Raw genomic sequence first — 22,979 nt, forward strand, 5'->3', positions numbered from 1 at the left:
TCCAGAGCTCCTGGGATGCAGGAAACGGTGCAGTACCACTGTGAACAGAGGGGGGAGTGCTGAGCAGTATGGCTGATGGGCAACTAGTTAAAGGAACAAAGAAGAAGTCACAGTGTGATTAATGGCCGTACAGATCACTGCTGTCTGCTGCTATTCTGTCTCTTTCTGAAAATGAACATTATTGAGCTCATGTTTGCTATTTTTGATGTTGTAACTCCTCCAGTGGATGTATAACCTAACAACCAACACAAAGGACACATTAGGGTACGAGGGGCAGTAACGTCTGGCATGGACGTACCTATATATGTACGTTTAGGGAGTATAAATGTGTGTTTCATTTTCCCACTATATGATGATCTTTACCAATAATGATTCATTGCCGTATTTAGACACCCATCCTGTTTTCCGCTGATCTTTCTGTTTAACTTTGCTCTAACTTACAGAATTACAGAATTGACACACATGCTTAAGGTTTAAAAACCATTCGAGGGTCAAAGTTTCCATCTTTTAATGTGGATGTTGTCCTGTCTAAGACAGTACAATAAGAATATGTTTTATTACACTGCCTTGTCTTCGATTATGACATGTGACACATGGACAAACACACCTTTTGCGTGTTTTTTATGTGACTGGGCTCCTGCCAAAGTGGCTTGACTCATTACATTTTCCATAATCTTCCATTGCCATTTGCCATTTGTGGCAACAGACAGGGGATGATGTAAATGTCTAAATAATGACTGAGATTGCTAATTAATGTGCATGCTCTGTCAATTATAGATTGCATCTTGATTTATTTATTTTCTGCTGTAAATTGCAGGTTCTACACTTTACACGCATAAAATTTAAATTAAAAGCTCACTGCTGTTTTAACTAAATGTGCATTACTGCACATTCAGTCTTTTTATAAGGTTAAAAATGGAATCCAAGTACATTTTTACAAATGAGGTCTCTAGAGTACTCGGGCCTGATTGATTTCCTAATGTTTTACAAGGGCTAATTAAGTGCTTCTCTCTCCACCCATCGAGTTTAACAACCTATTTCGATGGTTCAAAGACTCTCAAATGAGAGAAGCTCGGACATGCAGCACCTTCTCGCAGGAATAAACTGCTTTTCTCTCTCTTCTCTGAGCTTCATTTGCCCTAAAAAACTCCACTGTATACAAATCATTCAAATAAAACATACAAGCAGCATACGGGGGGGGGCATGCTGGACTTTGCTTTAGGACCAAAATCTTTGTTACATTTACTTACATTTGATAAAATTATACAAACAAAAATCAAACAAATCTTAAAGTGATGCACAATCATGGGTTCTTGATCGTACATCTCTTGAATAATGATTAACTTAACCTTTTTTTTACTGCTTATAATGTCAACAGTCACTCCTTCAGAATCCTTCCCTGCCATTTAAACCACAATTGTCTGTTAGAGAAGCACAGACACCATTCAGGCAAGCCAACTAACAATGATATATTCAAAAATCGACAGTCCTATAGGGAAGAGGCCGCTCTACAAAACTAGCACTGCTGTGCCTTGGAGAGAAGTAAGCTGAAACAGATGTAGACATAAGGCTGAAGGACGGTAAGTAAAGCTGTTACTTCCAGCCCTCAAAGACATCCTCCCCACCAAACACCAGACGTCCATGCACATTGCTTTTAAATCAGACTAGTCCATTAAACCATTGTTTAGCCAATAAAAAGATGTAGACATTTAGGCCGTATTTAGAGGTCTGACAAAAACCCGATTTAGACCAAAGCTAACCTGAGTTAGGCCCAGTTAAGGACTTTGGGGCAAAATTTGATCAGTTTGCCCGTGCTTGGTGTTGGGGGTCCACATGTTCTAGTAATGTTTGGGTTCTCTCTGGGTTAAATGAGGTAGTCTTTCTGTGATGGAGTGGTGACTGCTTCATTAAAGATGCTGCAACCCTGCAGTGGAATGGAGGGTTAATATAAACGTCTTTTCTACGTCCTGTAAAAGACGTTTTTACACCTTTTTTCTAACCAACGTTGACTAGCCGCCGTTGGGAAGAGCCATCTATGCAGCGGACTTGTGCTGGTTGGTTCGGTGATCATAATGCAAGACTGTGCAGAATCAACCAGTTTCAGCCTCTTTGTCTTGTAACAGGATTAATTTGAAGCACAGTTGTTGTTTTCCTGGGAGGGGACAGCACATACTCTGAAAATCTTTTTACTAATGCCTCAGATCTGTGCTGAATCTTTCTCATTATGTGGCATCACTGGAAACTGCTGCACTGAGATGTGAGTCCTTAACTTCAGCGAGCAGCAGCCCACACAGCCCTGCTTGTGTTTAATTCATCACGGCTAGGCTTTTGTGCTTTCTTTTTCTTTCATTCCCTTTTCCCTCCCACCCCTTAGCTTCCTCTGCACACACATTCCCTCTGTTTCTGTCACTGCTGCTTACTGTGTATGTACACACCTCAATGAAAGAGCAACAGTCATCTTGTATTGAATCGAATCTGTTATGTTCTCAGTGCTTACAGCTGCAGGCATTAAAAGATACTACAACATATGTAGCAATTACACAAACATATGTGTACTTTACATGTACTGTCCAGCACGTTAACGTATCTCATCACCACTTTGAACATGACAACAATTCAAAGAAAGTAACACAGACGAGACATTAAAGCTCACTTTCTTTTTCATTTCTATCAGCCAGAATCTTTTTTTCTTTTTACTAACGGCAGCATTTTTATTAGAAATGTTCCGTGTAAGTGCAACAATACTGCAGGCTAATAGCAGAACATATACTGTAGTTAGTGAAGAATTCTTCTTGTAATAAGAGGTCATTTACTCTATTGATCTGTGGTCTCAGGTAATGGTGATGTTCCGTGTGTTTTCTCATTACCAGCCGGCTATTGAAGTTTTCTATTACTGTACTCGCCTGTTACTGCCACGCCTGCCCCTCAGAGTCAAGTTTCTTCTTTATGACTTGTTTATTTTCCCAAAGTTATTACCTCTAATGTTGTACCGTGCCTTGATTGTTGTTATCTCTTAAGGGAGGACCAGCACACGATGCAATTGTCCTTTTCCGCTCCATAGCTCCTGGAAGCTTCTTGGAACAAATTAAAAGCTCGCTAAGGTTGCTCTGACAAAATGAGCTGTGTTAGAGGGGTTACCAGACACACATGGTCATTTAAACTAATGAAGCCAGAAGATGGAGGTAACTCACTGGCCAGCAATGCATTGCAGTGCAGAGTGTGGCTGCATCTACTGAAATGAAGCTGTGTTGTAACAGTGTGTATGGGTTGTGTTTGCTGTAAGGCTCAGCGTTGATGTCAAGCAGTGGTGGCGTGTCACCCAAAGAAGTAAAAACGCTTCAGAGAGACTACGCTAATTCCAAAAAAGTTGGTGCTCTGTTTAAAATGTAATAGAAAAAAAGAAGAATGCAATGACTTGAAAGTCAACTCCATTCCATCCATTATCTTGACCGCTTATTCCATTTCGGGTCGCGGGTGAGCTGGAGCCTATCCCAGCATTTTAACAGGTGAGAGGCAGGGTACACCCTGGACAGGTCACCAGTCTGTCACAGGGCCAACACAGACAGACAAACAACCATTCACACGCACACTCACTCCTAGGGAGAATTTAGAGTGTCCCATTAACCTAACATGCATGTCTTTGGACGGTGGGAGGAAGCCGGAGAACCCGGAGAGAACCCACGCATACACGGGGAGAACATGCAAACTCCACACAGAAAGACCACCACCCTCAAGGTTCGAACCTCCCCCCAGCCGAGATTCGAACCGGTGACCTTCTTGCTGTGAGGCTGCGGTGCTAATCACCACACCACCGTGCAGCCACTGAAAGTCAACTCATTTTTTATTATGTTTTATTCCCAGAGACATAAACATAAACAACACATCAGATTTCGAAACTGAGACATTTTGTCATTTCATAGTGATAGTGAATCTGATGGAAAAAGTTGGAACAGGAGCAACAAAAGGCTGGAAAAGTACCTGGTACAAACCAGAAACACCTGGAGGAGCATTTGACAACTAATCAGGTTACCTGGCAACAGGTCAGTAACATGACTGGGTGTAAAAGGAGAATTTCAGAGAGGCAGAGTCTCGAGACGAAAAATGTGGAACAATGCTATAAAATATTCCTCAGATTTAAAAGATCCCACCATCTGCAGTCTACTACATTACAGTCATTTAGCAGACACCTTTATCCTAAGTGACTTACAGTGGTCTTTGCCTAAGAACCTGACTGGAAGGTATTAAAATTTGTTGCCTGGGGGAGTCGAACTCTGGTCTCCCACACAGGAAACAGATGCTTTGCCAACTGACCAATCCAGTTGCTGTATAATATTATCAGAAGATTCAGAGAATCAGGAGGAATCTCTGTATGCATGGGACATGGCTGGATGCTGGTGATCTTCTGCATTAAAAGCAGACATGATTCTCTACTGGAAACCACTGCATGGACTCAGGAAGACTTCCAGAAACTACTGTCTGTGAACACAGTTCACCCTGAAACCCACAAATGCAGGTTAAAGCTCCATCATGCAGAGAGGAAGCCAGATGTGAACAGGATCCAGAACCAGCTTCTTCCATCTTCTCTGGACCAAAGCTCATTTTAAATGGTCTGAGGCAAAGTGGAAACCTGGATGAAGATGTGAACTAGTTTGTGGAAAGCATGGACGGCGTGTCCTGCAGACTAAAGAGGAGAAGGAGCATCCAGCTTGTTATCAGTGGACAGGTGAAAAGCTGCATCTCTGATGGGATGGGGCTGCATTAGTGCCTATGGCGTGGGCAGCTTCCACATCTGTGAAGCTCCATCAATGCTGAAAAGTACATGGAGGTTTTAACATCTGCTCCCATCCAGACAACGTCTCTTTCAGGGAAGGCCTTGCAGATTTCAGAAAGACGATGCTGAACCACATCCTGCATCCATCACAGCAGCATGGCTTCACAGGAGAAGAGTCCGGCTGCTGAACTGGCCTGCCTGCAGTCCAGACCTTTCACCAGTACACAACATCTGGAGCATCATGGAAGCAGAAATCCAGCAACAAAGGCTGCAGAGCAGCTAGAATCCTGCATCAGACCAGAATGGGACAACATTCCTCTCATAAAACATCTGATTTGTTGTTCATGTTCTATCAGGAGTAAAACATGGGTTGATGAGACTTGAAAATCATAGAATTCTGTTTTTATTCACATTTCACATTGAGTCCCACCTATTTTGGAAGAGAGGCTGTACAGGACAGTGTCTGCTTAATGCAAACAAAAACACTGTCTTGGTGAAAATGTGTGAAAACTGCATCCACATCAGTATTTTCAGGTGGTTTTGGTAAAGTTTTGTGTTTTCAAAGAAACACCTGCATGCAGTAAAACAGCATCAAAGCCGGCATCTGCTGCAGACTGAGACAGACAACCGGTATCATCAGGACATGATCCGTCCCTTTGAGGCAGAAGCTTTCAACATGCGATGTGTAATATTGCTCTTTCATCTAGCTTTTAAAGTGAACGCGTCGTGTTATTGGTGACTTTTATGTTGGTGTTTCTGTAGGCTTTATTCAGATAGACCAACGTCATTACAGGCTAGATGAAACTGTACAGGAAGTTACTTGTAATGTGTTCAGCCTGGAAAGCTGGCTGTGGTTGTCATGTGTGGAGCATGCAGAGAGCAGCTGAAAAATGGTTTATTTTTAAAACTGGACCTACAGCTTAGATGGACATGAATCCTGATTCACAGAAAAGGCTGCACATCAAAATGCTAAACTTGATATTATGAAGTGATAATTTTGCTATGGAGCAAAGGATTCATCAATATAAACATGATTATTACCAATAAGCTATTTTCTGTTGTAGACCTGGTTGGATTGAAAGTAACAATGGACCTCATTCAACAATATCTTCTGATGAATCTTCTGAAGCTTGTTTTTAAGTTGTACTTAAGACGTTTCATGACGGAAACCCTCGTCCTCATCTTTCCTCTTAGACTGGTGAATCCCAACCTCTCATAAACTGAAGGGACGGACCAGCTGTTCCTACTTTGCAGGTAAACGGCTAAAAAGTGTTGATAAAAAGTCAAGATTTATGGTACGTCTGCAAACAGACACAGACGGAGGCGAAACAGATGAGGACAAATAAGAAACAGAATGCAAAGAGAATAAATGAAAACATAATATGGTAATACAGATGTGTGTTGTAACCTAATTGACCATGTTTTTGTAAATAACAGCACAGTGAGATGCCTATCATTTCAAAACAGTTCTATGTACAAATGGGCAGTTAATTCCTCCTGAACTTGGAAAGCAGCCTGCAGTCAGTGTTGCCAGATGCTGCGAGAAAAACAAGCAACAAGCTCAATAAAAGATATATATATATATATATATATATATATATATATATATATATATATATATATAGACAGCCATGTTTCTGTGGGGAACAGTGGCTGGATCAGTTCATCTAATGTAGATGTTTGGATAGACATCACACTCGCCCTTTAGTCCAGCATCCTTACATTTTTTAAGGGCAGGCTGTACAGAATGCTGAGATGTGCCAAGTGTTTGCTTAAAAGCTGTTTGAGTGGAAATACTATTCTCTCTCTCAGACTGTTATCTTTGGCATTTTCTGGCATATCAGTAAAGAAATGGGACCAAATAAAATGTTTTTTTTGTGACAGGCTGCTTGTAAAAAAGTTGCCTGAAGGTACTATTTAAAGCTGTTTTTGTTTTTTTGTGCAGAGTTGTGTGTTATCTGCAGACACAATCCTGATTTAATTAAGTTAGGGGCCTTTTTTCAGCTGAAAGATCATCAATATGCACAAAAATTTGGAGTCTTAAAAACTTCTCTTTGGTGAAATTGGGATACATCTGATAATGTTTCTCGCAGTATGATAATACACATTTGGTGTTTTTGAAAATACATAGTGCAGAAATACAATTATTAATCTGTATATTCATGGTATTTATTAAAAGCTTTTGGACAGTGATGGAGCTCTTTATTAGAGCTGGAAGATGTTTCAGACTTATGTGATTATTTGACTTTAAATCATATGCTAATTATTGTACTACTAGCAACAAAAGACAGTGCAGAGAGTTCAACATTTGCTAATGTTGGGAAGTCATTAGCGTAAAAGGAGAATAATCAGTATTACAGTGTAAGGCTGAGACATGAGACGAGTTGGGCAGCTCAGAGTGGTTTTGTTGATTGTCATACAGCCGAGTTATTCACGGCCCAGTGTACAAGCAACTCACAGGCCCCTGCTTATCTGACAGGCAGGATTTGTTTGCTGCTGGATGGAGCACAAAAGCCTGTGATTTTCTAAAATACATTCAGCACACAGTATGAAAATATGAACTCCGCAAGCCACTTGTAATAATTACTTCACCACTCGCAGAAAACTCCAAAGAATAAAGGCAAAACAGATTGGAATATAGTGCCGTTGCTTTGCTTGCAACCTTTCCACCACACTGACTTTGACTGGGAGTTGTTGCAGCAGAAACATGACAAAACAAAGGAAGCAAGTTTTACTTGAGGGTGTGTTCATTTATTCTCTGAGTGCAGCTGCCACCAGCTGGCTAAACAGAGCTAACCGTGATCTTCTGGCTCCGTCTCTGAGCTTTGGATTTCGTTTAGATAACAAATTTAGTCTCTCTGCATTAGACTACAGTACATCCTGGTTCCCTCCACCTCTGTAGCTGCAGCCGTTTCCACTCTCATCTTCTCTTGCGGTTGGCAGCTGTGAATACCCCTCACAAGGGATTATCGATCCAGGAGATGAAAGAATGACCAATTAGAAAAAAGTGCATCTTTTCATAGTATGTAGCTCTTGTAGCGGCCGTTCCACAACTTAGTTTCACTGTTATACACAAACACGATTACCCTCTTTGCGTCTGTAGTCCCAACCACACTTCACTACTCTCGCCTCTGAGCAAGCCTCCAGCCATTTACACTGACACAAGCACTCGCACTCCACAAGACACTTCGGCTGGGGAAAGAATAAAAAGTTTACACTCACATGAAGTGAATTCTTTGATGTATGTCTTACAGTTGAACATTTTATGGTTATTATACATGGGTCATGAGGGAGTAGGGGCACTTTTAGAAAAGGATTGTTTTCTAAAAGTGCTATCTATCATTACTGATGCTCTTTCATGTTCAGTACAAGTAATGATCCAAGTCTTTCCACAGATGGGATGGGCACACACAGTCAGCCAGACTGTCAAAAGTTTGTATTCTGCAGAAAGTGCTGCTGCTAGAAATGAGGCAAGAAGTTATTTGTGCGTTTGCTTTTAAAAATGGTAACTTAAAATAAAGAAAACTTTATTCATATCTAAGATGGACTGCTTCATAATCAGCTGAACCCTCTAATGGGAGGAAGAAACAGATCAAGCTAAAATTCAGCAATAGATTTTTATGCTAAATGTTGGTGGCTCATGCTGTGATTTAGATGGAAACATGGAGTCCTGCTTACTTGCTTTAACTAATAGCTGGATAATTATAGTTTTTATTTCAATTACAGTTGTGTTGGTTATTTAACTCTCATATTTAAGTATTACTACACTTTCTGTAACAGAAAAAGAGTTTGAGTTCAGAAAGATCTGCCCAGCGTGTTACAGTAGAAGAAGGCATTCATGATGCAAACCTTTCTATGTACCTATTTTTGTCCCTAATCTTAATCGTAATTTTATCAATGCATTACCCTTACTTTGTATTTTTTTAAGCCTAACCCTGAATAACTAACAGCAAAAGTGAAAATTCAAAAGTTCTTGGACAGTTTTGGGTGGGATGCAACTTGAACTTCGGACTTGAACTCCTGGAACATTTTATAGTTGTGCAAAATCACATTTTTGGCAGTTTTACAGGAAACAGGAAACATTCATTTGAAGGGCAGAGATGCAGATGCATCCCTTTTACAATGTCTGACTGCTACATGCATTCTCACTATCCAGCCTAATCTTGGCAAGGTCACTCCTACTAGCTGACTGGAAACTGCTTTTGCAGTTAAATAATGTTTTAGTTAAGAACGTATCTTATTCTAGTGAAAATCTCCTATAATTACGTGGAAAAAGCAGAAAGTATGTTAGCCCTAATTCTGTAGTGTTGATTTCACACTATCTCCAAGTAATTTTACCACTTAATTCCAACCAGGATATGAAGAAGTTTCGTTGTAATGTGTTTTGTTTGTATATAACTAGCAAAATGGCATCCATGACGGCGATCATCACCTGGTAAAAAGAATGTATTTTAGTCCTAGCTGTGACTCAGTGAGGCCAAAGGAGTAAACCAAGAATGGAGAATAATCTAATTTAAGTGTATGAGCAAACAACCGGTGTGATTATTTTGATTGGAGGAATTTTTCTGATGATGGATGAACTGGTACAAGCTTCAGTTTCTCCTTTATTGCAATGGCTACTTTTTTTTTTTTTTTTACAAATAAAAGCTAAACTTGAATGGCTAGTGATTCAGAGAAGACTGATACCAGAGGACAAGACAGAGGCTGGCTACTGCTAAAACTCCTAAAGCATCGTGTTAAGGTTTAACAGAAAAAAAGATCTCTGGTATTTGTTTCTTTGGGGTCCAAATCTTTAAAGATGACTTGCCTTTCATCCAAAAGGCGGCTTCAGTTCTGACTGACTGCTGTAGAACATCTCTTACTCAAAAAGTATGACTGTAGATATATTTTGACCTGAATGAATGAGAATCATCGGTTTGACGTCACTATTAGTCCTTGCTGGTGTTGTAGAGTCTGTCCATATAAAACCCAAAACCAGAAACACCAGTAGAGATGTCATTACATTTCTGGCTAACAGCTGAGGAACGATATTAATGTGACTAATGAGGACAATGTGGCTTGTTTAGTAATGGTGATTACAACAGAGAAGAGTTCTAGTTTATTAGCTGCTAAATCCATAACAGTGCTCAGCAGCTAGTTGCTACAGCGACTGTGTTTACTTTATGAGACGCTCTCAATAAATTTACCACCCGCTGACTCTTGATAACAAGCCTGATGAGAGCTGTGAGACTGAACCCAGCTGGTTTTTTGCACGCAGAAATTAGTATAAGCATTAACTAAATCATCATTCATATAGAACTATGGTCATGATGCCTTTATTCAGTATATTTGTGTTAACTGGACACTTAACCATTAAACCAGCATGATAGCAGCATCAGATCTGTAATGATGATACATTATAATAGATTTAGGCTTTTAAAACCACATATTAAAGCCCATGCTTGTTGAGTCTATCATAAAAAGTCTGCAGGATGTTGTTGTTAACACTGATTGTGGAGACAAAACCACTTTTGCCTGAGGAATGTCCACTATAAAAAGAAAGAGGTGGCTTCAGAGTAGATAAGATTTTTTTTTCTTGTTTTTTTCCCTTTTCATAGGTCTCGCCTCACCCCTGTCGCCTCACCAGAGAACATAAAAAGACTCACTCTTCTCTATCCCTTTCCTTGTTGGCCACTAAATTCAACACACCTCTCTCCTACTGCTCACAGTACTTATCTCCTCTTTGCATCACTCCCTCTTCCTCTCTCTTTCCCTTTCAAATCATTGATTTTTCAGAGTGTCCATAAAATATTTACAAAGTGTGGGCAGACTTCTTTCTCTGGGACTTTAGATGAGGGAGGGAGTGATCTTTTTGAAAGCCAGCGGTAAAAGGAATGGAGGAACAGGAGAGGAGGGAGAGGAGAGAAAGAGGCAGATAAGGGTGTTAGAAGTCCAACCAAAGTTGTGGCTTGAATATCAATGTTTCACCTTGAAACAGCTGATTATGAATAAATAAACACACCTACTGTACTGATGAATATCAAATTTCTCCTTGCACTGTGTTGATTGTGAGTTTATTCTGATAATTGGGAAACTGAGCATCAGAATGAGGAAGAAAGGGGATTTAAGTGACTGAAAACGGCATGGTTGTTGGTCTATTTACTGGGATTTTCACACACAACCATCTCCAGGTTTCACAGTGTAGCATCTTCTGATGCTACTTCCAGCAGGATAATGCACCATGTCACAAAGCTCAGATCATCTCCACCTGCTTTCTAGAACATGACGATGAGTTCACTGGACTCCAACGGCCTCCACAGCCACCAGATCTCAGTCCAGTAGAGCAGCTTTGGGATGTGGTGGAACGGGAGATTCTCATCATGGATGCAGCCGACAAACCTGCAGCAACTGTGTGATGCTGTCATGTTAATATGGAGAAAACCTCTGAGGAAGGTTTCCACCACCTGCTTCATCTATGATACCAAGAATGAAGGTGAACGGACAGGCCTTCTCCGGAGAGGTGTGTGTGTGGACGCCATTCCTCAACACTGAAAATGTGAAACATGTCAATTTTGACTAATTCTGGGTGAACTTGTTCGAAGATGCAAATGATTTGCACCAATTACAGATGAGTTTGTTCATCAAGACAAACAGCTTCTGATGCTCCAGTTAGTGTTGCTGAACATTTAAAGGGTAGAGGACCAATTAGATGACATGTTTAGAAGATGTGCAAGCATCAAATGAAAGACATGGAGAAAACCTCTGAGGAAGGTTTCCACCACCTGCTTCCATCTATCACACCAGGAATGAAGGTGGTTCTGAGGGGGGAAGGGGTCCAACCCAATGCTTAAAGGTGGATCTGATAAAGTAGATGGTGAATGACGATTTGCAACAAAAATAAAGGCTTCAATTAAATTCAGTGTCTGATATATTTTTGAGAACTTAAGAGGATAAAACTAAATTTAATCTTAGATATCTTTGAAAAGCAGGTTTAGCCGCTTTAGATTTTTTAAACATTAAGAACAAAACTATTTTTAAAAAGGTTTAAACTTGTATGAGTCAGCTTATAAGGATAGACAGACCGAAGAGCTTAACAGGAACAGAAGTGTCTCATTCATATGCATGTCATCATGCATATTTCTGCTAGCACCTCCTCATGTACGATTGTTGACGAATGTTGCTCCCATACATCAGCTCCTATAATAGACTTGACATATTTGTGTCGAGGCTTAGCCGTGCTATATTTATTCCATCATACGGGTCTCAGTTTGTAGCTTTCGCTTGTTGATTTCAATGTTTGCAAAATTTCTTTAATAACTAACATTCACCAGTTTCATTGCTCACGTCAGAAATGTTTAGTTCAAATTCCCTTTTCCAGCTTTGTGAGGTTTGTCTGAGGTTTAGACTGTGGTGTGGTTTGAACCGCTTCCAGCTGGACCTGGTTGCAAAGCAACAGAGACGGGATCAAAAATAAATCTCCTGATCTACATATACAACGTAAATATTCATGCTGGGTAATGTGGTAACCATGGAAACTCTCATGCTGGGTTTTCTTTCCAAATGCATGAGAAGTTAAAAGGGGTTAAAAACAGAGTGCATCTAAAAAGTCTCTTCTTAATGAAAATGAAGTGACTAGATACATAATACATGTAATATTCCAACAGCCACATTATCTTTTCAGCTTCTTTCTACAGTACAAATCATTGATGATGGTAGACTGCAACGAGTGACCTGTCAGGTGACCTGACTTGATGTTTTTTTTTTCTTTATAAAGAATTGTAACACAAAAAGCAGCTCTATATAATCTTTTATGCATGTGCACCATGTCAGCAGGTGTGAAAGAGACCCCAGAAAATGTGGCACTATTTCCATTTTCATCGCTTGTGGTGAATCAGTTTTCCTAATATCTTAAATACTTTGAAAAGAGAGTATTATCGTGTTGGTGTGTATTCATTTGAATCCAATCTGGGTTTTTTTCCAGGTGGGAGGAACCATGTACAACACCGGCCGCCATGTCTCTCTGCGACTGGACAAGGAGCATCTGGTTAACATCTCTGGGGGCCCGATGACATACAGCCATCGCCTGGAGGAGATCCGGCTACACTTCGGCAGTGAGGACAGCCAGGGCTCTGAACACCTGCTGAACGGACAGGCCTTCTCCGGAGAGGTGTGTGTGTGGACGCCATTCCTCAACACTGAAAATGTGAAACATGTCAATTTTGACTAATTCTGGGTGAACTTGTTCGAAGATGCAAATGATTTGCACCAATTACAGATGAGTTTGTTCATCAAGACAAACAGCTTCTGATGCTCCAGTTAGTGTTGCTGAACATTTAAAGGGTAGAGGACCAATTAGATGACACGTTTAGAAGATGTGCAAGCATCAAATGAAAGAGAAAGTAGAAGAGATGATAATGCATGCATGCATTGTTTTTCCACACCTCTGGTGCATTTGATGGTTTCCCCAGTGGAGCAGAAAACTCAGAGCATGTTGAGGCTTCATGTTTTATGCCATCATAATTCAGTCAAGTTTTTCTTTGATATGTTTTACTCTCAAAATGTCGCAAGCAGCAGTTTTCACAGAAGTACAAAAGCTATAGCACCAGCAGCAACATGGAGCAGAATTCAATGTGTAAAGGTCATTAGACAGGCCACGCGTGCTGTACTCACATCGGCACGACAAGGTGTCATTCTGAACGAGTTCAACACTTCATGGTGAAAATGGAGGTTCCTTTGGTGTTAATTACACTCATCTCCAAAAGCTTTTTTCCTCTCTGTGCTCTGAGGTGGCAGATTGTAAAGGTTACATCATCCTTAACTAAATTACATACAGTAAAGTCCAAACTACATGTCAAGACCCTTTTTGCAGATATCCTGTTCCAGCAGGAGGCTGTGATAGTGATAGTCAGTGACGTGCGGTCAGGGGAGGCAGGTGAGGCAGTGCAGAAAAAAAACATACAATAAATATTAATATTTTCCACTGATCTGTGTTAAAAATATATTTTCAGTATGACTCTAACACATTTTTGACAGTTTATTAAGTAAAATTTGCCAAATATGAGTATTTCCCGATCAAATCCAGGGCGAGCTGCGCCTCAGCTCTGACTGGACCATCCAAAACAAACTGGGTTGCATGACACGTTTTCTGTTCCTCAGCATGTCGCCAATATGAACGTTACAGAAATATTTGTTATACACCACGACTCTCTACAGTCTGTGTAATGTATTTGATGTATTTGTGAGAGAAATATTCCCGTTTATCGTACAATAAAGTGCAGAGAAAAGTCAGCAGGTGAGCCAAACAGTACTCTGTCTCACCTCAAGGGGGCGCACTCACACACCAACACTGTGTGTGTGTGTGTGTGTCTTACCAACTTAGCGACCTTTTTTTGTTTGTTTGTTTTTTTAAAGCGACTAGCGACAAATATAGCGACTTTTTCAGTATTGGAGACTTTTGTCGACGGATGTATATGAAAGTAGTTTATTCTTCTCAGTGAGGAGGGGGGGCTGCTGCTCAGGCCTCTCCTGTCCAAAAGCAACCAGAAGAGGCTTCTGGCAGCAGCTGCATTCAGAGCAGGAGATGATCACCTGTTTCATGACCAGGCTGAAAATGAAACGTTCAAAGCTGCTGCAGGATGACCTCGCGCTGGCTTACCGTCAGATATTAATGTCTATTAATGAAGAGTGTGGAGGAAAACAAGCGTTGTGAAATGTTGCAGCCTCCTAATTAGAAAACAATTAAATAAAATTAAACTAGAATAAAAGAAAATATTAACCAAAGAATTTGTTTTTTTTTTTATTAGTTTTGCCTTTTTAAACATTTTTAGCTTGTCTTTTTGTCCATTTTTGCCTTTCCCATGACATTCCTCTCCACAGCAGCTCCATGTACCAGGCTATCATGCACATTAGATGATGTCATTTACTGATTTCTAGTGACTTTTAGGTCGGCCAGTAGCTACTTTTCTCACTGAAGAGTTAGTAACAGTGGGTGTGTGAGTGTAATTGAAAGAGGAATGCTGATAGGATATGAAGCATTACCAGTTGCATGCTGTTGAATGAATATTGAAATAAGATGCTCTTTTCAGTTCTTACAATTGTAAATCACCAACCATAAACTTCACCGCACGTCACTGGTGATAGTGTAGAATAAGAACAAAAGGCACCGATTGTCACTGCCTACGCATAGACTGAAGCGCTGAAGCTTTGAATCTCTTTTGGTACAATTAGAAGGAAAACCTTAAAGCTTCATCACTACCACTAACCATAAACGCAAGCAGAAGATGCTCATAGTGGCATTAAAATAACAAGATTTTCCTTCCCTCGTATAAAAAGCTCGGACTATGAAAACTGTCGGACTTCCTCTTCTTCTTGATTCGCTACGATTATGCCACCAGCTGGTATGGATTGTGGTCGATGGTGGGACCCAGCACTTGTCTTTAAGACAAACTGTTTCTGTTGATTTGTTCCATGTGAAGTGATTTTTATTCTAGGTCAAGTAAACTAAACAGTGAGCATTAATTAGGATTCCTCGGGGAAGGAAGGAGCAGGACGTTTACTATTAGAATCATTTCTGCGTTACAAACATGTCTAAAAGCAGAATTTCATAGTTTGATATAAGCAAATGTTTCATGCATTAATCGAACAGATGGCTCAGTTTCAAGAAGCTTTTCAACATGAAGCTGTTTTTTTTCCAGCTCATTTGGGTTGTCAAAGGTTTCCCTAATCACAGGGAACCATGAGACGTTCTAAATGAGCTGTCACATGATGGCCATGAAAAAAGTTGAGTAGAGACATTTGAGCTTTACCTTCAAACACACACACACACACACACACAGAGAGACACACAAACAGGCACTCTGGCATTATGAATTTTGGATGAATGGAACAATTAGCTTCCTTGGCTTTGATTGTTCAACAAACTCATGGGTCATCCGGGCGGCTTCATTCCACCGCCGCCATTATATGAACAACCAATTTGTGAGGCAACAATATAATTGCAGTCTTGACAGGCAAATTTATTATAATTAATGATAATCATTTATTCTCCCTCAGCGTGAGAGAGCTGATATTCATATCACAATAAAACAAGTGTTTACTGCGTCCTTGGGGGGATGGATAGAGCTGGAACCCAAGCCTGAAAGGACAGCCCCCCCTCCACACACACACACACACACACACACACACATAGGGACTTTATGAATGCTCCCTCTGGGGCTTTATTTCTCTTTTTTAATCTCACCCTGCCTTCACTCCCTGATTTGCCCTTTTTGGGTGAACATTGGATTTCAGGAGTTGTGAGCCAGAGCAGAGAGGGTTTGGAGAGGTTTGCAGCTGAAATGTGATGTAACCTGCAAAACAAGGGAGGAAAAGGTTGCTGTGACAGCAGTGATTTCTACACGGGGTGATATTCAGCATGTATGCTGTTATTGGAGAGTCAATATATTTTATTTATTCTATTTAGTTATTTATTATTTTTATCCTTATTTTCCTGGCAAAACATTAAGAATAAACTCTTATTTATAATTTTGGTTTTTAAAATGCCAGAAAACAGCTGTGGTTCAGGGGAAGGACGGGGAGGCGAAAAGCAAAAATGTAGGTTAGGAAACAACAGTTCATTCACTTTGGTCAAATCCAGGGAGACGGCCTGGTTCTGGTTCTGATGGAGGTTTTCCTTCCTGGTTATGGTTCTGATGGAGGTTTTCCTTCCTGGTTATGGTTCTGATGGAGGTTTTCCTTCCTGGTTATGGTCCTGATGGAGGTTTTCCTTCCTGGTTATGGTCCTGATGGAGGTTTTCCTTTCTGGTTCTGGTTCTGATGGAGGTTTTCCTTCCTGGTTCTGGTCCTGATGGAGGTTTTCCTTCCTGGTTCTGGCTCTGATGGAGGCTTTCCGTCGTGGTTCTGGTCCTGATAGAGGTTTTCCTTCCTGGTTCTGGCTCTGATGGAGGTTTTCCTTCCTGGTTCTGGTTCTGATTGAGGTTTTCCTTCATGGTTCTGGTTTTGAAGGATGTTTTCCTTCCTGGTTCTGGTCCTGATGGAGGTTTTCCTTCGTGGTTCTGGTTCTGATGGAGGTTTTCCTTCCTGGTTCTGGTTCTGATGGAGGTTGTTCTCTCCACTGTCTCGTCGTGCAGCTCAGGATGGAGGATTGCATCAAAGAGAAGATTTCGTCCAATCCGTGGGTTCCGCATGGACTAATGTGGGTCCTGGATTTGTTTGGGTTATAAATAGAGTACAATGAATTGGGTGGAATTGGACTGTGTATGAAAAAGTGCCTTAAGATGACTGTCTTGTGAGTTGTTATTGTACGAAAAATGCTGAACTGAACTGTTTGTCTTTGGTACATAGAAATACAGTCATTTTGATAAATTTGAGTTTTAAAAATGGAGGCAGCGATCTGCAGCTGTATACTGAGTCTGGCTGATTTCATGAGTAGAAGGAAAATGCATTTCTTAATAGTTTGTGTTTGAATAATGGAACATTACCCATTTATTATTGTTTTTTTCCCAATGTAAAGTATTCAGGTTGTCTTCAGTAGCAGCCGTACTCGATGCTTGGACTGCTATCAGGCCAGGAGCTTGCTTATATATTTTCTATGATATTACATCCTCCTCCACCATGTTCCTCTCACTTGACAACGGTTACTGAGGGAAACAGTGACTAGAAAATAGCTTCCCAACAGCCCACCCTTCCACCACCCAGCCATCCTCTGAGCCACGTTTGTGGCTTCAAGGTCCGATAAGATGTTTTATAATCAAAAAGCAGGAAATTCTTGCTCTCCGATTCGTTCTCGCCTCCATTTGATGATTGAGAGGTGGCTGTGCATGTCCTTAAAATGTGAACAAAGAAGGCAATATTCAGACTCTTTAAAGCTGAGCATCCTTCTGTTATGGCAGTCTGTGGGACGAGCGCAGCGTGGGGAAACGGATGTGTGTGTTTGAGTAGTTCTGCTCCCCTGGAGCGTCTTCACGGTCTAATCTGAAAATGAAACACCTTCCTCGTTGTGCTAAAATATTTCAAATATTATTTCTTCAGTAAGCTGAGTCATGTCTTTACAAACTCAAACGTCTTAATATCCTCTCGTATGAGGAAGGAAACAGGTCGACATTTATTTTTGTTCTACCATTAATACAGATATCTGCTCTATAAGAGCTGAAACAGTTCTAACATGGGAGATTTTTCAGCTAAAATTAACATTTTCTTTCCATTTAAACTGCACAGTGGGCTATGATAATCCAACATGTTATGCATAAAGAGAAATCCCATCTGAATGTAGGAATGATGGACCAGTTTGCTGAATGTTTTAGCCCATTAAGGTAATCATTTCTGCCAAGCGTTTTCTGAAACTGCTATAAGTTTTTAGACTTATTTCCTTCCCCGAGAGGAGCCACTGCCTAGACTTGAACCAGCTGATCCATCACTGGAAAGAATTCATCTCTTTTATGTTTGTGTCAACGTTGTATTAAAGTGAGGCCACAGAGGCATTCTGATGAAAATATGTGCTGATGTTGCATTCAAGGACACCTTGAAGTTTGACACAACAAACTATGAAACTCCATCTCACTTATCAATGTCCTGGTTTCATCCTTTTAAAAGCAGAAATCATATTGACAAAGAGCAGCTGTTCCCTTCATGACTTTATGCTTGTGTTTTCCTTCAGTCTCACTAAGATGATGGTGGACAAGTTAAGCTGCTACGATTGAAGGGTACAATTCTGAGTGTAAACTCATTGTATTTGGATTACACCCCATAAATTCCACAAAGTATCCCTACAGACTGAAGGAGACGCCGCCAGTTGCTAAAGAAAGGATCCAGCTATATTTAATTCAAATCGCGTCAAGTGTCTCAGAAGGATTCGCCACAGGCAGCTGTTCCAAACGCTTTAAAGCCCCATCAATCACAGAAACCCATCTCGTATGTCCTTTCAAACACAGTCACACACATGGAAAATCACATTGAGATAATACAGCCCAGCAGATTACAGTCACAGACGATTCTGTGGAGGTTTTAATTCTGTTTTATTTTTTTCATCCTCTAATTATCATTAATCACTATTATACGGCACATTTCACCCACATCTGCACTGTTGGGTATTAATTCCTGAAGAACTTGGATTAATACCAGATCACAACATCAGTGTGTGGCTTGTTTTGATAGAAACACACACAGAAATAAGTCTCAATGAAAAAGAATAACAAAAATGGTGACTGTTATGAGTTACTGGTGTAGTACGTGTGGTATTTGTACAGCCGATGGATAGAGGGACAGTCATTTCTGCTTTTGTCATAAAGCACCTGAGTGAAAACACAAATCCACAGTCAGAGTGTGACTGATGTGTGTGGCAGCCGGCTGTGTCCGTTTGTTAGTTTTATGGATCTATGCTCCAGTTAAACTGAGGGAGGGTGAGGAGGGGGGGAGGATGGATGGAAGCTGAGATGGAGGGCGTTATTTTCCGCCCAGCGCTTTTAAACAGAGCTGAACACCTCTCCTCTGCTATCGACTTGCTGTCTTCATATTTCCCTGTTCCCAGAGGCCTGGCCAGCCATCATGCCATAAAGAGGCTGTCAGAGAGGTCTGACCAGCCCATTCCACCCATCCCACCCAGTTCAGCACAGCCTGCGATGCAAGTTTTAACCAACTGAGGCATGGAAACTTTTCACTGCCAGAGTAACCCCTAACACCTCCTTATCTCAGGAGGGGTTAAAGGCTCCAAATCAGCATGATGACGAGTGCAAACACAAGGCCCCCTGCTGGGAGGGTAATCTGCTCCTGTATAAGAAGACGGGTCACCAGTGCAGAGGGAGGGAGATGGAGTGTATGTGTACCATAAAGGAAAGCAAAACAGTGTAGATCAGAAAACAGTGCAAGCATAGCAACGCGTTTGTGTTTTTCTGTAGAGCTGAGCTGAGTCACTTAAGTCAAGCTTATGACATGAATGAAATGAAAAATGCTTTATTTCCAGAGCGAAACTGTAATGCTGAAGAAGGAGCTGAAGCTTTTGATTTACTGGTTGGTCCTCATCCTGCCCTCACCTGTGGTCACAAAGGAACAAGGTTGCAGGTACAAGCAGTTGAAATGAGTTTCCTCCAAGGTTGTCTGGACTCTCCCTTAGAGAAAGGAAAGTAAGTTCAGTTATCCCGGAGGAGATCAGAGTAAAACTGCTGCTCCTCCACATCTAGAAAGAGCCAGATGAGGTGGCTGAGGTATCTGGTTAGGATGCCTCCTGGACGCCTCCCTGGTGAGATGTTCTGGATTCGTCCCACTGGAAGGAGACCTCATGGAAGACCGATGACACGCTGGAGTGCATCTTTCAGTTGGCTTGGAAATTCCTCAAGATTCCCACAGATGAGCTGGAAGAGGTGGCCAGAGAGAGTGGGGAGAGGAAGGTCTAAGCTTTATTACTTAAGCAGCTGCCTCCACAACCAAAATGTATAAACAAGATGGATGGATGGATGGAAGGATGGATGAATGGATGGATGGATGGATGGATGGATGGATGGATGGATGGATGGATGGATGGATGGATGGATGGATGGAAGGATGGATGGATGGATGGATGGATGGATGGATGGATGGAAAATTGTTCGTTATGTTCACCTTGTGCAGCCTTCTTCATGAATAAATCTTGCAGCTGACATGTTGATCTCCGTGTGCAGATCTTCTCATTTACGCTGTAACACAATGACACCATAGTTGTTAAAGAGAACTGCAACACCTCCATCTTTTAACTTTCCTCTCACTTAGTCGTCTTTATCTGCTTAAAGCAGCGTATTAGAGTCTGTATCCCTGCAGCCATGTCTCAGCGAAACACCAAAGGAAATTATTACATTTTTTTCTTGTTTTGGACAAATAAAGATGATGAATGAGAAAACATTATAGGTGATGTGAGAAGTGTATATGAGGCCTTAAAGGACAGAATACTGGACTAAGATTTTATATTTTAGTACATAAAAATGAGCTTTGAAAGGTGAATTTACTTTTAAATTTGCTTTTTAATGAAATGACACATAAGGTTTTAACTACTTTTGCAGCCTTGGGGACATGAAATACCTCAGCTCTGAAGATAAGCTTGCTTATCCATCAAGTTATCATAAACAAATTGCCAGTAGAACACATGCAAAAACACTGTGATTACTAAAGGACATACTGCTGCACCCGACAGGACAAGCATGCATTTTCAGGTTAGTCAGAACCATTCACCACCATGTAGCTGCCAGAAGCTTCACCAGCCTCTAACAATAGAAAGCGAAGCTCTTTACAGGCTCTTAAAATCATCCCATCTCTCATCTCATATCTGGTGGACATTAGTTTTTAGGGAAAGAAAAGATGTGGTTGCCCTGGAAAGAAGAAAAAAAACTGTTTAGAAGGTTCTTCTTAATGGAAGCAGAAGATTTTGAACCACTCAATGAAACCTATTTATTTTCACGTTCTACCTGTGGAAGGCTGTATAACCGTTTATATTTGCTGACCTGATGCAGACATGGGTGTGGGACCCATTCAGGGTGTACCCAGTCACTCACCTCCTGACAACTGAGAAAGGCTACAGAAAATAGAGAAATAAATGTCTTACATTTGGGTAACTGAACCAATAAGTGAATTAGTTCAGTTTCAAGGAAAACAAAGAAATGAACGCCTTGTAAATGTGCTGGTACGATCACAACTTTTGCTGATGACTCAGTCCTTATACACTCATAGATGATATGCACTGCTTTTAATCATCATCCAATCAGCCAACAAAAGACAGTCTTATCTGTCTTGTCTCATTTTCTGTCCCTTTTTCTTTTTCTTTTCCTGTCTTCTTCCGATATAGTTTTTTTATGTTTCTTTGCTGAAAGAGCCATGGTGCGCGTTCAAAAACGGCCGGTGTTTATTTCCATTAGCTAGCCTGTGAAGCGAAACTCGGCTGCAACGTCAAGTGGGATCCTTGATAAAAACAAGTTGTATAAATCAGTTTCTCTGCAAAAATTCACATGATATATGTCCATGTGCCAGATCAAGCCATGCATCTTCTGTTTGTGTTGCACGGGAAATTACCTTGCCATTTCTTAGCCATCACATTAATCTAGTTTGCATAGTCTTTTAAACTGAGGTGGTACTGAAGTTGGTGATGAAATTATCCCTTCTATTGACCACTGGCTCGAATTTGTTGTCACCAAGAGAGCACAGGAATATATTCCCACATTCTGAAAGGTCTGTGTCTGCCATGACGATGAGGAAGTTTAGATGACCATAGTCGTGATGAAAACAACATGCACTCACTCCTAAAGTGGAAAGCCTATAACTGCTGTCCATCTGCATTTGCCGAAACCCGGGATTGAACCAGGGACCCTTAGATCTTCAGTCTAACACTCTCCCAGCTGAGCTATTTCGGCCTGCGTCCCTCCTGCAAGCGTTCTAAGGTTAAAGTTTGTCACAAAGCAGATGGCGTATCCCTGTCCAGGTTGAAACAAAGCCTTTAAAACACACATGAACTGTCAAATGCACGATACGCCTTTTAATTGCATGTGTAAATACGGCTAATGCAAAGCATTTGTCGCAAAGTGAAAAAAGGACCTGCAATCCACAACAGGAAGCACAAGAGTGCACTGACTGTATAGTTCAGGGACAATGGCCTTGTGTCATTATTCCATTGTATGACAATAGGAAAAACATGTGCCGCCTTGCAAAAATGTCTCCCTTCAAATGGACGAGGCTTTCATCAACTAGAAGTGTTTGCACTGCGTAGTCTGTATGTTTTACAAGCCAAGGACAAAGGAATGGGGCAAAAGGCTGTGATAGGCAATCAACTGCTGAAGACAGCTTCTACATGCCTGAACAGGGACTTGAACCCTGGACCCTCAGATTAAAAGTCTGATGCTCTGCCGTCTGAGCTCCCCAGGCCCTTGCCATGGAAATTCTGTGTAAACAATTTTCTGCACAACATTCTTTTTTTCTGGCATCATTATTATTTTTGTGCTCAGGAAGATAGTTTAAAAGGGTCTTCTTTCTTACAATGATAATACTCATATGGGTAAAACTACAACTTTCATTGCTTGCTATACTTTCACGTGGCCAGAAGTGTGGCTAATTTTCCTGGAAGACCATGTTTCCTATCCATGAATGTCACTGCTTACTCCTTTGGAATAGAACACACAGAGACATTTGGTTTCCCGCTCCAGAAATGAAGGATGCTGTTTTACATCGTGAACCATTCACATAAAATGTGGATGACCGCCTTGAAATGGAGCTATCCAGA

General features: G+C 40.9%; 1 protein-coding gene, 1 long non-coding RNA gene and 2 other non-coding genes across 4 annotated transcripts in view; 2 read left to right on the forward strand and 2 right to left on the reverse strand.

The window, feature by feature from the left end:
* Window positions 1-22,979, forward strand: part of ca10a (carbonic anhydrase Xa) — a 329,872-nt gene that overhangs the window by 276,567 nt on the left and 30,326 nt on the right. The window contains exon 4 of the mRNA XM_041973118.1: window positions 12,732-12,917. Within this exon, the coding sequence (XP_041829052.1) occupies window positions 12,732-12,917 (186 nt within the window). The remainder of the gene's footprint in view (window positions 1-12,731; window positions 12,918-22,979) is intronic.
* Window positions 11,112-11,575, forward strand: LOC121632003. The gene is made up of 2 exons (XR_006008848.1): window positions 11,112-11,203; window positions 11,522-11,575. It is a non-coding gene; the product is annotated as an uncharacterized LOC121632003 (long non-coding RNA).
* trnaf-gaa lies at window positions 22,044-22,116 on the reverse strand. Its single transcript has one exon. It is a non-coding gene; the product is annotated as a tRNA-Phe (tRNA).
* On the reverse strand, window positions 22,552-22,624 carry trnak-uuu. The gene has a single exon. It is a non-coding gene; the product is annotated as a tRNA-Lys (tRNA).

Source organism: Melanotaenia boesemani, chromosome 21, assembly GCF_017639745.1.
Source record: "Melanotaenia boesemani isolate fMelBoe1 chromosome 21, fMelBoe1.pri, whole genome shotgun sequence".
NCBI classification, from domain to species: Eukaryota; Metazoa; Chordata; class Actinopteri; order Atheriniformes; family Melanotaeniidae; genus Melanotaenia; species Melanotaenia boesemani.